General features: G+C 41.9%; 1 protein-coding gene across 11 annotated transcripts in view; it reads left to right on the top strand.

Moving 5' to 3' along the window:
- Positions 1–14,303, top strand: part of SPATA13 (spermatogenesis associated 13) — a 159,993-nt gene that overhangs the window by 115,063 nt on the left and 30,627 nt on the right. For 9 of the 11 annotated variants that reach the window (XM_077341704.1, XM_077341708.1, XM_077341712.1 and 6 more), the window contains 2 exons: positions 7,210–7,566; positions 11,662–11,806. In XM_077341704.1, coding sequence (XP_077197819.1) covers positions 7,210–7,566; positions 11,662–11,806 — 502 coding nt within the window. Of the gene's footprint in view, positions 1–3,171; positions 3,310–7,209; positions 7,567–11,661; positions 11,807–14,303 lie in introns of those variants that run through there. The other 2 variants (XM_077341715.1, XM_077341714.1) reach the window with 2 other exon arrangements.

The following is a 14,303-nucleotide window of genomic DNA, read 5'->3' as shown; positions in this document are numbered from 1 at the left end:
ATTCTGAACTCCCCCACATACAGCCAGCTGTGATCTTGGGGCTCGCCATGGCACTGATGGTTCTGACCAAGCAGGAATATCAGGGCTTTCTCAGCCTCACCCAACTCACAGGGTGTCTGTTGTGGGGAGAGGAAAAGGAAGGCAACCGTAAGCCGCTTTGAGCCTCCTTCGGGTAGAGAAAAGTGGCATATAAGAACCAACTCTTCTTCATATTATGCTATTCTTTTAGCTTATTATGCTAACCAAGAACATTGTGTTGTCTGCCATCTGTTTTGTGTCTCCTCTTAACAAAAAAGGTGAGGAAAGGTCACAGAAAATCTATTTTTACCTAAGCCTTTACACATGCAAAGATTTGCTTAGGATCTCTCCTGAGATAATAGTAAAGTTTGTCAGGGGGAAAGCAAGACTTTATGCCCAAAGCTAGGAGATTTTTGCTTGTTTTTGTTTCAGGTCTACTAAGCATGTGCATGCTTGTACAAACACACAGACGCACACACAAAAAACCCTTAGTTTGTATTGTTTAGCTCTAATAGAAATGAAATAACAACTTATCTGAGGGACCACTTATCTCCTTATGCCCCTCACAGGGGTCTTTGCTTTGTGGGTATGAATTTGCTGGTTGTCCCTGGCCCCCAGGAGGCACCCCTTCTCAGTACAGGCCCCGACCTGGTGGAATGAGCTCCCGAAAGAGCTGAGGACCCTGAAGGAGCTATCAGTGTTCCGCAGGGCCTGTAATATGGAGCTCTTCCGCCAGGCATTTGGTTGGGGCCGGGCTAGAAAGATTGCGTCCCTCCCTCTATAGCCGCCTAGGCCAGACACCGTCAGTGAACATCCTCCGGGACAACGGTGACTGCTGTGGCAGGGTTGAAGAGATGACATGTAGACTGTTGTGGTAGGTTGTTTTTGCTGCCAATATTGGTTTATGTACTGGGGTTTTATGTGGTTTTAATGTTTTATATAAACCGCTATGAGCCAGCCGGGCCGAGAGTTGCAGTCAATAAATATAACAACAGCAAGAACAATAATATTCCACTTAACCAAGATCTGGGCAGCTGTTCTGTAGTACCTATCACCTATTTATTCTAATGGCATTTCACGGGTTTCTATGAAACTTGCTGTCAGTGAATTGTGAAGAGAACTGCAGCCTAAATTCCATCCTAAACTATAAATGCTTAGTGTCATGCAGCATTAAACATCTTGAATATTCTAACAATACTGAGACTAAGAGCTTCTCTGCCCCCAAAAAAGAAACTGGCCTTAAGGTTGCCAACTCCAGGTGGTAGATGAACATCTTCTGGGATTATAGATGATCTCCAGGCAACAGATATCAGTTCATCTGGAGAAAATTGCTGCTTTGGAATATGAACTCTATGGCGTTATATCCCATTGAAGTCCTTTCTCTCCCCAAATCACATCTTCAGGCTCCACCCCCAAAATCTCCCAGTATTTCCCATCCCACGGCTGGCAACCTTAACTGGCCTGTGTCCAACCATACATTCAGAAGGTGTATGTTTTATTGAGTGGGCAGCAAATTTTGTTGATCCCTACCTCCATTATAGACCACTAATTTTTGCCCCCAATGTCTATTGAAGATCCCAGCAGAATAAAATTTTGACAGCTCAGTGGGCTACAGCAGAAGAGAAACTGCAGTGTCCTCTTAAGAAAATGTGTATTTAAGTCATTGGGAACTGCATGGTTGGGAACAAGCCAAGTCACTGACTATTTCGGTCCATAACCTAAACTAGTTTAATGAACCCTAAGAGCTGTCACAGGTTCCTTGCCAACAGCAGTCTGTGCTGTTCCTTATCTTAGCGGTCCCCAACCTTTTTATGGTTGAGGACAGGCTCTGGAGGTGGGGAGGAGCCAGCGGCCCAGGCGCCGCGCATGCGTGTTAGCACCCCCTGGTGGTGAAACGCGCATGCGGGGAGCTGCTGAGCATGCACGTTTTCACCACTAGGGGCGCTAATGCGCATGCGCTGCAGCTCCGCACATGCATGTTTGTATCCTCAGGCATGCCGGCTGCCGCACCTGCCTCTCCCCCCCCCCCCCGCATCAAGAAGCTAGCCGGGCCGCGAGTGAAGCAGCCTCTTTGGTGGCCGCTTCTCTCACGGCCTGGTGAGCTTCTCGCTGCGGGGGGGGGGATAGGCAGGCGTGGCCGCCACCGGCCAGTTACCGTGGCCGGACCGCGGACCCAGGGGTTGATGACCTCTGCTTCAGCTAATCGGTTATATCATCCAGTTTGACTCCTTTGAGCTTGCTAGTGCATCCTCTAAAATCATTCCCCAGCTTTGAAAAGAGAGTGATCACTTTGTTTTTCTGCAGCTCTCAACCATACTAGCTTTGCTGAGGAAAGGACTGATAAACATTATCCTTCTATATATTTTTAAAGAGAAGTTTATTTTTTTTCTCTACCATTGACTTTAGGAATAATTTGCAAATTTGACAAGACTGCATGGGATGATTTTCCTTAAACGTACTGACCTTCTTTTAGAAACCAGTTAAAGTCTAAGTCGCGAAAATGGAGCTATCAACACTGTAGGTACTCAACTAAGGCTTCTCAGAAAAAGGAGCTGAGGGCAATAAGGAAGCCATTCTATTGGTTTTCGTGCCTGTCAGTCACAGTCATGACTTCCCTCACTGGCTAGATCAAATGGAATGTTTAACAAGCTTCTTCCACTACATAAATTAAGGAGAAAAGTGTCTTCACATTTTCCTTCTGTCTCCAAGTCTAGAAGTACTACAGAGCTATCCTAAATACACTCCTTTGTCTATTGATATCAATGGGTTTAGAAGGCTATAACTGCATTGGTAGACTTGCTTTAAACAAAATAAGTTCGGAATCCAGGGCAGATAATGGGCCACCATTTGGTGGCATGTTCAGATTTTGATTTAAACCTGGCCTTTCAGGTGCTATAGCAACTTTGTTTTTGGGTTAAGCAATGCACAGATAGTTTAAGCAAATCATAGGATTCAAAGACTTGCATATATGAAATCAGAACTCACCATTCCCTTGTTCTGCTACTGTAATTTGGACGTAATGCTGTAGGCTGTAATTGCTTTGATTGCTTGTCAAGTTTTATTGCTTAAGAAGATAGGGCAGTGAGCAGCACTCCAGGAGAGTGTACTTTCCTTTGGTTTAAAGGTACAAGGTCACGGAAACGAACACTTTGTCCAGCTAGCTACGTTAAGAGTCCTGCTTGTTCTTATGGCTCTTTTGTGAAAACGGGTGAAAACAGCATCAGAATGACTTTAGTCTACTCTTTGATGTTTCAGTGTGTGTGCAGGGCTATGTCCATGTCTGATGACAAGGTAGGTCCCTGCAAAACCTAATTGTTTAGTATTTGATTTTTTTCTGAGATACATCATTTAAAGGCCAGTCACTAGCTGGTGTGAAGCTCTGTAGCTCTCTCATTAAATTCAACAGGCTTATTCTTATTTCTAGCAGATGGCAAGCTGGATCTGTATGAAGAAAATAGTGAGTGATGCAAACTATACGACTCTCCGAAATGAAAGTAGCAAACAAATGACAATTGCAGAATAGCTGTCTTAAAAGTCTTGCAAAATGACTAAACAAAATTGTCAACACCGTGCTATATTGATTTATGCTTTTGTAACTTTCATGAAGATATGTTTTGACCAGGCATGGAGTAAGAAATAGTGAATAATATTCCGTTTCTTCCTTCTTGTAATCCTTAATTATAAACAGGGATTCTTGTTTTTATAGAGATAGGAAAAGATAGGAATAAATGTTAATAGAATAAGGAGTGTTGTCTAGCAGTTCTTGAGAGACATTTTGCTGCTTTTAAATCTGATGGGTGTGTGTGTATATATAAAAATAGAATTATATATTACATGGGCATGATGTGTGGGCAGATGTTAATTGTAGTCCTTTGTAGGATTGCACCATGCCTCCATTGTCAGGAAGCAGACTTTGCCCTCCCTACAGCCCTGTTCCAATTTCTGGACTTTCATTTCATTAGAAGTGAGTTTGACTATTCACTTTTATGGGGGTTAAAGCAAAGGGGCGACCTGGGAATACCACTGCAATGGGGCTAACCTGTGCCCCACTTATGATCCCAACCATGGAGAACCAAATCTGGCTATATCCATCCTAAATTCTCTTTCTAGGTAATGTTGGACTATGGTTTGCAATATTGGGTGACTGGGATGACGTTTTAAGAGATTTGTAGTCTCATTTGTGAGAAACCACCATCGTCAGCCACCACTTGATTACTTATGATTCAGTAACTCTGAGTATGCAGACTGCCTCCTTGGAAATGTGTTTGTCTCTGTGATGATAGATGGGTTCTGTGTAAGAAGCTTAATCCTACTTATGCACACCTAGTTGTCAAGGCATGCATTTTGAAACAAGCCCCTTCTCTTTTCCTCTTAACTCTTACTCCTTCCCAGTTGTTTCGAATGTTTTAAATTAGTCCATCTGCTGTGCAAATGGCACAATGGAGTTTCTTATTGCAGAGTATTGTAGGTTATAAAATGTGTTGTGGTTTGTTTTCTTACATTTATAGGATGGCCTAGAAAGAGTTTCTTATTGCATTCAAAACTATGTGGTAGAGAGAGTGGTAAGGCAGCAGACATGCAGTCTGAAAGCTCTGCCCATGAGGCTGGGAGTTCAATCCCAGCAGCCGGCTCAAGGCTGACTCAGCCTTCCATCCTTCCGAGGTCGGTAAAATGAGTACCCAGCTTGCTGGGGGGTAAAATGGTAATGACTGGGGAAGGCACTGGCAAACCACCCCGTATTGAGTCTGCCATGAAAACGCTAGAGGGCGTCACCCCAAGCAAGGGTCAGACATGACCCAGTGCTTGCATAGGGGATACCTTTACCTTTACCTTTTTAAGGATTATGCCTTTGCAGTTTTGTAGTGTGTTTGGCTGTGAGCTTAGCTTTTCCTGACACCTCATTCTTATGTACATTTCAATGCTTAAAAAAAAAAAGAAACTAGGCAGGGGCAGATTAATTAAAAACTCTTGGGCTGTACTGTGGCAGATATGATAAAATTCATCAGTTGGGTTCACAAACTGATTGTGACATAGAGCTTAAAGGTAGGGAAAATGTCTGCAGAACTCTGCAAGGAGCGGCTGTCCTTCTACAGTGTCACAAATGTCAATACAAAAGGGTAATTGAAGAACAGTCGGACCCAGGAAGTGCCCTGCCTCCATACTATTACCGGCTCTCCATTCTACCAAACTATTGGTAGTGTGCCCAGAGTGTGGGTTGCCTATGAACTTCCTTCCTGTGTCATGAACTGAAGCAGACGTAATGCCAGACAGAAACAGCTACATTAACTTCCAGAGGAATTTTATATGTATGTTTGACTCACTTTCATGGTTAACACACACAATGGAAACGACATCCCTAATCCCCCTGATGTTAAGGAAACTTTCCACAGCCTGTTCAGATTTAACCCTGTGCTAAGCTTTGCAGTAGAATACTGATTACATTCAGGATCAGTAGGCAGGATAGTAGTCTCTGTTTCTCCATTCCCAGCATGAGCCATATTTTTGCATGCTGCCCAATGCAGGCAGTCCTAGTCTCTCTAATAACTAGGAGGATTTGGGCAACTCCTTTTCTCATGATGCAGTGACATTTGTAGCCACTGCTTGCTAGTGACCATGTAAAAATTATGTATTCTGAAGAGATGTCCCAACAGGTCGTGGGCCTTCACTGTAAATCTTACTTTGGACCTATGTATTCAGTTATTGCTTCTGACGCATCAGGTGTGGTCTGCAAAAGCCATCATTCTGTGGGGGAGGTTTGTGTTGTAAAGTATGTTAATAATTTGTCTTTGTATCAGAAATTTCAGACATCATAATCTTTAAGCATGTTAATTTGGAAACATCCCATTGAAACTTAGTGGAAACACTAAAATTATTTGTAATTTGGATAGCTGTTCTTTACTTTTAATTTAAAAAGTTAACCAGCTGGTAGAAAATGTGTTCTAAGCATTTTATATATTATACTGTTTGGACTTTACAGGGATGTATGCATATGATTCTCACTCATTTTTGTAATTGTGTTAAAGCTTAGGAATTAATATATTTTTTTACTGAAAGGTTTCCACCCTAGACACCTTTCATATATAATTTGCCCATAAAGGATTAAAAGAAACTTATATTAACAGTGTAAATCACCCAGATGGCTGGATTTCTTAAGCATAATTATATCCTGGAGCAGTGGTCCCCAACCTTTTTACTGTTGAGGACCGCCTCCGGGGGTAGGGAAGAGCCGGCAGTCCGGGCACCACGCATGCGCATTTTCACCAGCAGGGGCGCTAATGCACATGTGCAGCAGCTCCATTTATGTGCTTTTGTGTACACTGGCGTGCCTGTGGCCACGCCTGCCTCTTCCCCCCTCTCTCGCATCAAGAAGCTAGCCGGACTGTGAGCGAAGCGGCCACTTTGGCAGCCGCTTCACTCGCAGCCTTGTGAGCTTCTCGCTGCGGGGGGGGGGGGGGAGAGGCAGGTGCGGCCGCTGCCGGTCCGTTACCGAGGCCTTCGTGGCCTGGGGGTTGACTACCCCCGTCCTAGAGTACAAATCGTCCCTGGATCTTAACTGCCCTGGTCTCAGCCAAAGACCTGGTAGAAGAGCTTCCTCTTGCAGGCCTTGCAGGCTCTGCGGAAAGCTCCGACAGGTCCCTCAGCTCTCCAGGGAGTTCATTCCACCAGATTGGGGCCAGGACCTTTCCACTAAAGACTAATGAAATACACCTGGAAGTTCATTATGGTTGCAATCCTAAGAACATTTTCTCAGGAATAAACCCCATTGAATTAATAGGATTTCTCTGTTCTGATACAACAACCACAAGACCAAGTTGGCTCATCAGTCCACTGTCCCTGTTCATTTTGCTGTCAAACAACAGGATAGATTATTAGCTGTTTCTATCTAATTTCTCAGTGAAGACCCCTATTAATCCCATGTTGTTAATATCAGTTAGCAAGAAAGGATATGTGTTTTGGCCTTCTGGTTTCCTTTAGTTATAACATCTTTTTATGGGCCACAACTTTTAGACTCAGGTAGTTTTAATTTGCTACTTACTCCAAAGCTCTTGGTTTTAATGTGTAACAGTTTCATTGTGGCCGTTAATAGGCTTTTAACATTCCTATAGAAAGATTAAACCTTTAAGGAATTTAATGGATGAACTTAAATATTTTAAGTGATGTGGCTTATTTAACTTGTTCACATTTAAAAAGGTTGTTACTGATGAACACTGGAAGAGGTCTTCTTCCCAAGATGAAGAGAAGACAGATGCTCAAAAGGTTACAACCAGGAGGTGGGGCTCTGGAAAAAGATCTCGACCTCGGCCCCTCTCAGATTATGGTCAATTGGCCATTAGGAGTTTCTCAATACCAGAAGATTCTGTTGCTGTGGAATCTCAGATGGTGGAATGTGCAGATGACCACAATGAGCCTGGATTACCGTCTGTTGAATCTGGAACCAGTACAATAACCAACAAAAGAGATCGCAAAAGAAGACCCATCTCTGTCATTGGTGGGGTCAGTTTCTATGGAAACAACCAAACAGAAGAAATTGCAGATCATCTCACACAAGTAAGATATAACATGCATCCTCTGCAAACTTCAAAAGACCATTCTTCTTCCTTGCTTATAACCTTCAAGTTAGAAAATAGTGGAGTCATCTTTTCCTTCCTTCTGTTTCTTCCAAATCATCATCAAATGCTTTTAAATATATCTATGAAATCCAGTTAACTAAAATAACTATGTGGATGATTTTTGCTTGCTGTGTATACTAACGTTTTCCTTCTTTGGGTGCTGAGAGGTTTTAAAATATTTTGGTGTATCAGAATGCATTGGGCTACAGCTTATGTAATAACAAATAATAGTTGCAAAATAATATAAATATAAATATTTGCAAGTCTTTTAAAATATGCAAGTATTTATGTGCAATAGTTCAGCATTTGCACATTTTTTTAGAAATGTGGAAAAAGACTCTGATGTGAATGGCCGTGCAGGACAAAGTCTGAACCAGAGTGGGTAACAAGAGAACAACAAGGAGTTTTGTGGCACTTTAAAAACTAACAGATTTTATTGTGACATACACTTTCATGGGCCAGTGTTTACTTCTACAGAAACTATTTTTTAATTTGTTTATTTACGTAAATATTTGTCTTACCTTTTTAAGAGTCAGTGTACATAAGCCGGATCGCCCTCCCCCCACAGCAGTCCGCAGCCTTAGAAAGGTTGCGGACCACTGATCCAGATGGATAAATATATGCAACCTATTCAGAAAAAAAGAAAAAAAATACTTACATTTCATATATATGTGTGGCTTTCATAGACTAGAGCCACATCATAAGATATAGGACCTATTCATGTTAAGCAATTTGATGGTGTATCTGATGAAGTGGCCTCTGGCCCATGAAAGCCACACTTGGATGCACAGCTCCCTTTCATATGGGAACAACTTGGCAGTGTGGAAGTGCTCCCATGCTTACTTCTGGGTGTGGTGTGCATTTGAACTGAGCACAATCTATAAATGAGCAAAGGTAAAACAATTAACTTCAGTTTTATTTTTAAAACATTCTGGTATACTTTCATGCTTTTTGTCTCATGGATATTTTGATCTGGGTATTTATTTAGATCTGGCATTGAAATAAAAGCGATACAGTTTTACATCCTGTTCCACAAAACATGAAATAAAAGGATGTTTTGTCTTAAAAGCGCTGCTGCATGGCATCTTGAATTTTTCTCCTTGTTCACTGAATCATAGAATCATCGTATAATAGAGTTGGAAGGGACTCCCTAGCCCATCTAGTCCAACCCACTGCACTATGCAGGACACTCACAACCCTATCACTCATCTACTGTAACCTGCCACCCCCTTGAGCCTTCACAGAATCAGCTTCTCCCTCAGATGCCTATCCAGCCTCTGTTTAAAAATGTCCAAAGATGGAGAACCCACCACCTCCTGAGGAAGCCTGTTTCACTGAGAAATCGCTGTAAATGTCAGGAACTTCTTCGTGATATTTAGGTGGAATTTCTTTTGAATGAATTTCATCCCATTGGTTCTGGTCCGTCCCTCTGGAGCAAGAGAGAACAACTCTGCTCTATCGTCTTGGCACCCATTTAAATACGTGAAGATGGTTATCAAATCCCTTCTCAGTCATCTCCTCTCCAGGCTAAACAGACCAAGCTCCCCCAACCTTTCTTCATACGTCTTGGTCTCCATACCCCTCACCATCTTTGTTGCCCTCCTCTGCTCCAGTTTGTCTACATCCCTCTTCAACTGTGGTGCCCAAAACTGAACACAGTTTTTATAAGCACAGTTCATTAAATCTTCTGTTGCAATGGATCCTTCACCTATATTTCACAATAACTCTATGGTCAATCAAGTTATAATTAAAAGACAGCCTGAAGCTTCATACTGTTACTATGGATGTACAGCTAAAATTTTCACATTGTTTATGGCTTTTTAAAGCATTCCAGCAAAGTGGGAGGGTTTTTTCCCTGTTGCAGTACACAACATTTAAAGAAAAAATCACTCCTGTGATTCCACTGTACATGCTATGTTCTCATAGCTAGCATTCAACAAGTCTGCTGAATGGATTGGCACTTTTAAATTTCCCTTATAGCTGCATGTAAATGTATGGCTTGCTGGAATGTTAAGGCCAAATTCAAAAAACATGTGGCTGCTTCAAAGGTAGGCATATTCTTGTTAGTACTTCTATTACTACTAATATATATTATTTATATTGCTCCAGTTAAGGTTAATCAGAAATGTATTGATTGCTTTGAACAGGAGGCGTGACAGGCTGTTACTGTAAAGCTGACATTTGAAATATAAATATTGCAAAATAGTTATTTTTTTCTCATTTCTCAGTTTGTATGTGTTTCTAAATAATGCTTATTTAGTTGCTTTCAATTAGATATCAGTATTGAAATGTTTGGTTTGATGGAGAAGTTGAAATATTGGGAGTAATTGGTTTGCAATGAGGCATTTATATACAAATGAAGCAATTCAGGATATATCTGGAGAGTTTCATATTCTTATTTGAAAGAAGGCAGGTGAATCAGAAGCACACCTACACAAGATGCCCAAGATCTATTTTTATGAACATCTTTGAAGATAGTTCTTGCCCACTGAGAACTCTAAAGACACCATATATGCTGAAAGGGGGGACATTGTTAACACCCCTTTTGTTTTGCATGAAAATTAATACCATGGGGTAACTCTTAAGCAGTATAAAATACGTGTTTCATACTGGAGTCATCCCATGCTTTGGGTGGATATATTTCAGTTTTAATAAACAGTTTAATAAAGCCTTGTGAGGTGAGAAACCTATGTGAAAGGATGGGCAAATAGGTCAATGAAAAAATGGCACTGAAGCTTTACAAGTTAGCATGAAAGCTATGAGTGCAAACAGTTCAATAGTTTATAAAAAGGCAACAGCAGATTATTTGCGAAATAGTGACTGTTAGGGGAGTTCGACATAAATTTCCTTTGTTGCTGATGCTGATTCACCACAATATCTGAGGGGTTTACGTAAGGGGGGGCAGATGCTGGTGTGGGATCCTCCTGGTGTGGGGTCTTGCGTTTCCATCATGACCATTCTTACCACTAGAGGAACATTAGGCTTCAGGGAGGAGATTACATTACCAGGATCTGCCTTTGCTCCCCAGTGTTCTGAGCAGAATCAGCTAACCCACCCCTAGCCTGCTTCTGAGACCTCTTTAAATACCCAGTAGGAAGCCTCACCCTGTTGGCCATTTCCACCCCAGCCATGTGACCTGAGAGTACTAGAGATCAGTGCAGAGCTCTCATTGGTCTTCAAAGGCTCGTTCTGCCCCCATCCATCTGTCCTCATGCCAGATGCTTTCCCCTTCACCTGCCTGCAGGACTGCCCTCTGATTCTGAGGCCAGCGATGCCTGCTGCTTATAGCCCTGCCTCTATAGTAGGTTGCATCTTTCCTCAGGAGCTATCCCTGTAGCTCCATTCCTTGTGAGCCTGTCCTGGATGCAGCATGACTCAGATGGGTGGCACCAGGCTGACCTTATTCCTGACCAAGCAAGGACAGTTCATGGCCTCAGTGGTAGTTCCAGAGGGTTGTCTACTGTCCTCATGGAGAAAAGAGGGGCTTTCATTGCTGTGGCTGGTAAGATTGGGTTGGGTCCTGCCACCCAACAGCTGGTATTCTCTGCTAGCATTGGGTGATAAAGGGTAACAGAGAAAGCGATTTGTGCCTCTTTGGCCAGGGAGTGTAAGAAGATGCTGGGGCACACCATGGTTAAAGCCAGGATGTCTGTGTTTGTATATCATGGGACTCATTGAGAAGGCAGTTAATAAACCAGTTTCATGCCAGGGTTTCATATCCTGATTTGACATAACTAGTTATGGTTAGTGGAGTGGCTCAAAGGTGCTCAGGCATATAATTATAACTTATCATTATTGATATAAATCTACAGCATATGATAGTAACAACCATAGCTAGTTTAAGTAAATCATGGTGTGCATGATATGTGAACATATCTGTGGAATCTTTAAGATGGCATGGTTCAGTATCAGTTTACCAATTACAGTGCAGAAAACACTTTTTACCTACTTCAGTTCTAAATAAATATTGTTTCCTACTTGCTTTCAAACAGCATTTTTTTTTTCTAATACGTCCTTCTGTTTTTCTTTTCAGCCAGTTGCACGGCCTCCAGTACCTGCCCATCAGGTTCCTCCTTACAAAGCTGTCTCAGCAAGGTTTCGTCCATTCACCTTTTCTCAAAGCACACCCATTGGCCTGGACAGAGTTGGATGCAAGCGGCAAATGAGAGCATCCAGTGGTGAGTTTCTCAGGGCTAATGTGCCCCCCCCATCAACACTTGAAATTATTATTGTAATTGGTGAGAGTTACATGTAGTCACTTGTGCTTTAGGGCCTAGGCTATAATGTATTACAACATGAACCTGTAAATTTTTTCCTGCCAGGGTGAAAACAGCTCACGTAGGCCAACTTTTGATGAGACAATGGCTCAAACTCCAACTTTAGTCTCACTGAGAAATATAGCCTATATAAATGAAGCAAATAAGTAAATAAATTTGTCTTCTTCTTTTAAAAAGATGAACATTGGCAACTGTTTGTTAATTCAGGTAGGTAGCCACGTTGGTTTGAAGCAACAAAACAAAGTGTGAGTGTGATGAAGTGTACATTAATACAAAAGCTGATACCCAGAATTCAATTTGGTCTTAAAGGTGCCATTGGATTCAAACTTTGTTCAACTGTTTATTAAATTATTGGAGTCACATTAATGTATCATCCATTGTTCAGCAAGAGATTTTATTATGTGTTTAGATTATGAGGACATAGAGAAATAAAATGTCAGAGGAATTTCTAACACTTTGAACAGTCCTGGCCCTTACAAGTAATGTAAATCCTATGAAAGAGCCAAAAAAATGATTAGAAATCGAGAGTTCAAGAACAGGGGCATAGCAGGATTCAGTAAATGTGTTTTTTATGCAACGATGTGGTTCTGAGTGAAATTCAAATGTTTTATGTGTTACCTTGAGGGCCCTGCTCAGATGGAAAGGTGACATAATATTGTTTTAAATAAAATCTTGAGCATGATAATTCTAGGAAACACATCCATGATGAGTTTTGAATTGTTTCAGTTTTCTTTAAAGACAACATGGCTATTTAATGCAAAGGAATCAAATGATTTGCTTGTTTCATTATCTAATTCTCAACATGGCCCCATCTGTGGATACCTAAATCCAGAGAGTGGGGTCATGGACAGACAAGACTGATCTTTCTGTAAACCTGAGGGATAAAAAAGGGGGAACGCCCTGATTTTTTTAAAATACCTTTGGGGATAACAATTCTACAGAATGATAGACCTTAAGAAATGAGTCCCTCCTGCCTAGGATGGCACTCTCAGAAATGTATTTGTCTTTAATATATTAGCGTTCTTGTGCATATGATATTCCCACTCCTTCAGATGTATCTTAGCAATTGCTTATCTTCAGTTCCTACTTATGAATCATTTAGCAGAAGATGTTCTCTGGGTAAATGTCATTCGTTTTCTCAGATACTTGAGAGCATCCTCTCAGCAGCAACTCATTTTTCATTAATATTGGCCAGGAAATCAAAATGTGCTGGAATCTTCACTTAATTCAGAACATTCTCACTGTGTTATTCACTGGAAAACAATCCTGCTTTGAATATCAAGAATATCAAGTACTTGTACAAAGTGCTGGTCCCTGACAGATAGGTTCTAGTGCCCAGAAATATGAACTATGTATTCGCCCCCCAAGGAGTATTGAGGTCAGCAAATTCTAACTTGCTGACAATCTCCAGCCTGGCACAATGAGCTGCTGGCAGAAACATGGACCCTTACAGAGCTCCTGAAATTCCAAAGGGCCTGCAATACGGTGCTCTTCCACCAGGCACTTGGTTGAGGTCTGGGCTTCACCACAATTATTCAACTGGGCCCCCTACCTACCCCCACTTTGGGGGTCACTGTTGGATAGGTACCTCCTCATGGGGCCAGGCCTTTCTGATATATATTCCAACTTGTTTGCCTGACCCATTTGGCAAGATTATGCCCGGTATGAAGCTGGATTGCAGGAGTAAATAAAATTGGTTTTAGTCTATTTTTTTGAATTTTACCCAGATTTCTATGTTTATTGTCATTTGTATTTTACTGATGTGCCCCACCACGAGACAAATTTTGAAGAGGGGTGCGTTTGAAATCTAATAAACAAACAAATATAAATGTATATATAAAATGTATTTATTTGTATGATTTATTGACCACCCCTCCCAACATAGCTGGCTCAGGGCAGTTTCCAATATCTCGTTATAAACATCAATAATGCAATCCCACCTTCTTGCAAATTAAAAAATGCTCTATTAACATAACATTAAATCTATTAAAACAATCAAACCAACTGATGGTCCATATTGGTCTTCAGTGTTGTTGATGTAATTCTGATTTCAGGCTGGCCAGGGTGGCGGCAGCCCAAAGGGGCCCAGCTGGTTACAGCCTTTCTCCAGAACAGCAGCCTAAGGCCTCCCTGGGACAGTGCTCATGCAGCCAGCCTCCATTTAGGAGGTCGAGGGGGAAGCCAGCTGCCTCCTGGTGCTGCTGTCACTGCATGAAGAAGGCCAGCCAGAGTGGTGCTGACATCCCAGCCATGCTATGGCAGCCACCCTCGGCGGAAGTCCTACCATGCAGCAGCTATACTTGCTCCAGTGCTACCACCAGTGTAGGGACATACCAGGTGCTCTGCCACCATCAGACAGGCCGCTCACAGGTTTTCTACAGCCTTTTGTTACAACAGA

Source organism: Paroedura picta, chromosome 6 (assembly GCF_049243985.1).
Source record: "Paroedura picta isolate Pp20150507F chromosome 6, Ppicta_v3.0, whole genome shotgun sequence".
NCBI lineage: Eukaryota > Metazoa > Chordata > Lepidosauria > Squamata > Gekkonidae > Paroedura > Paroedura picta.
Note: the sequence above shows the minus strand (reverse complement) of the source record. Positions and strands in the feature narration are given on the sequence as shown.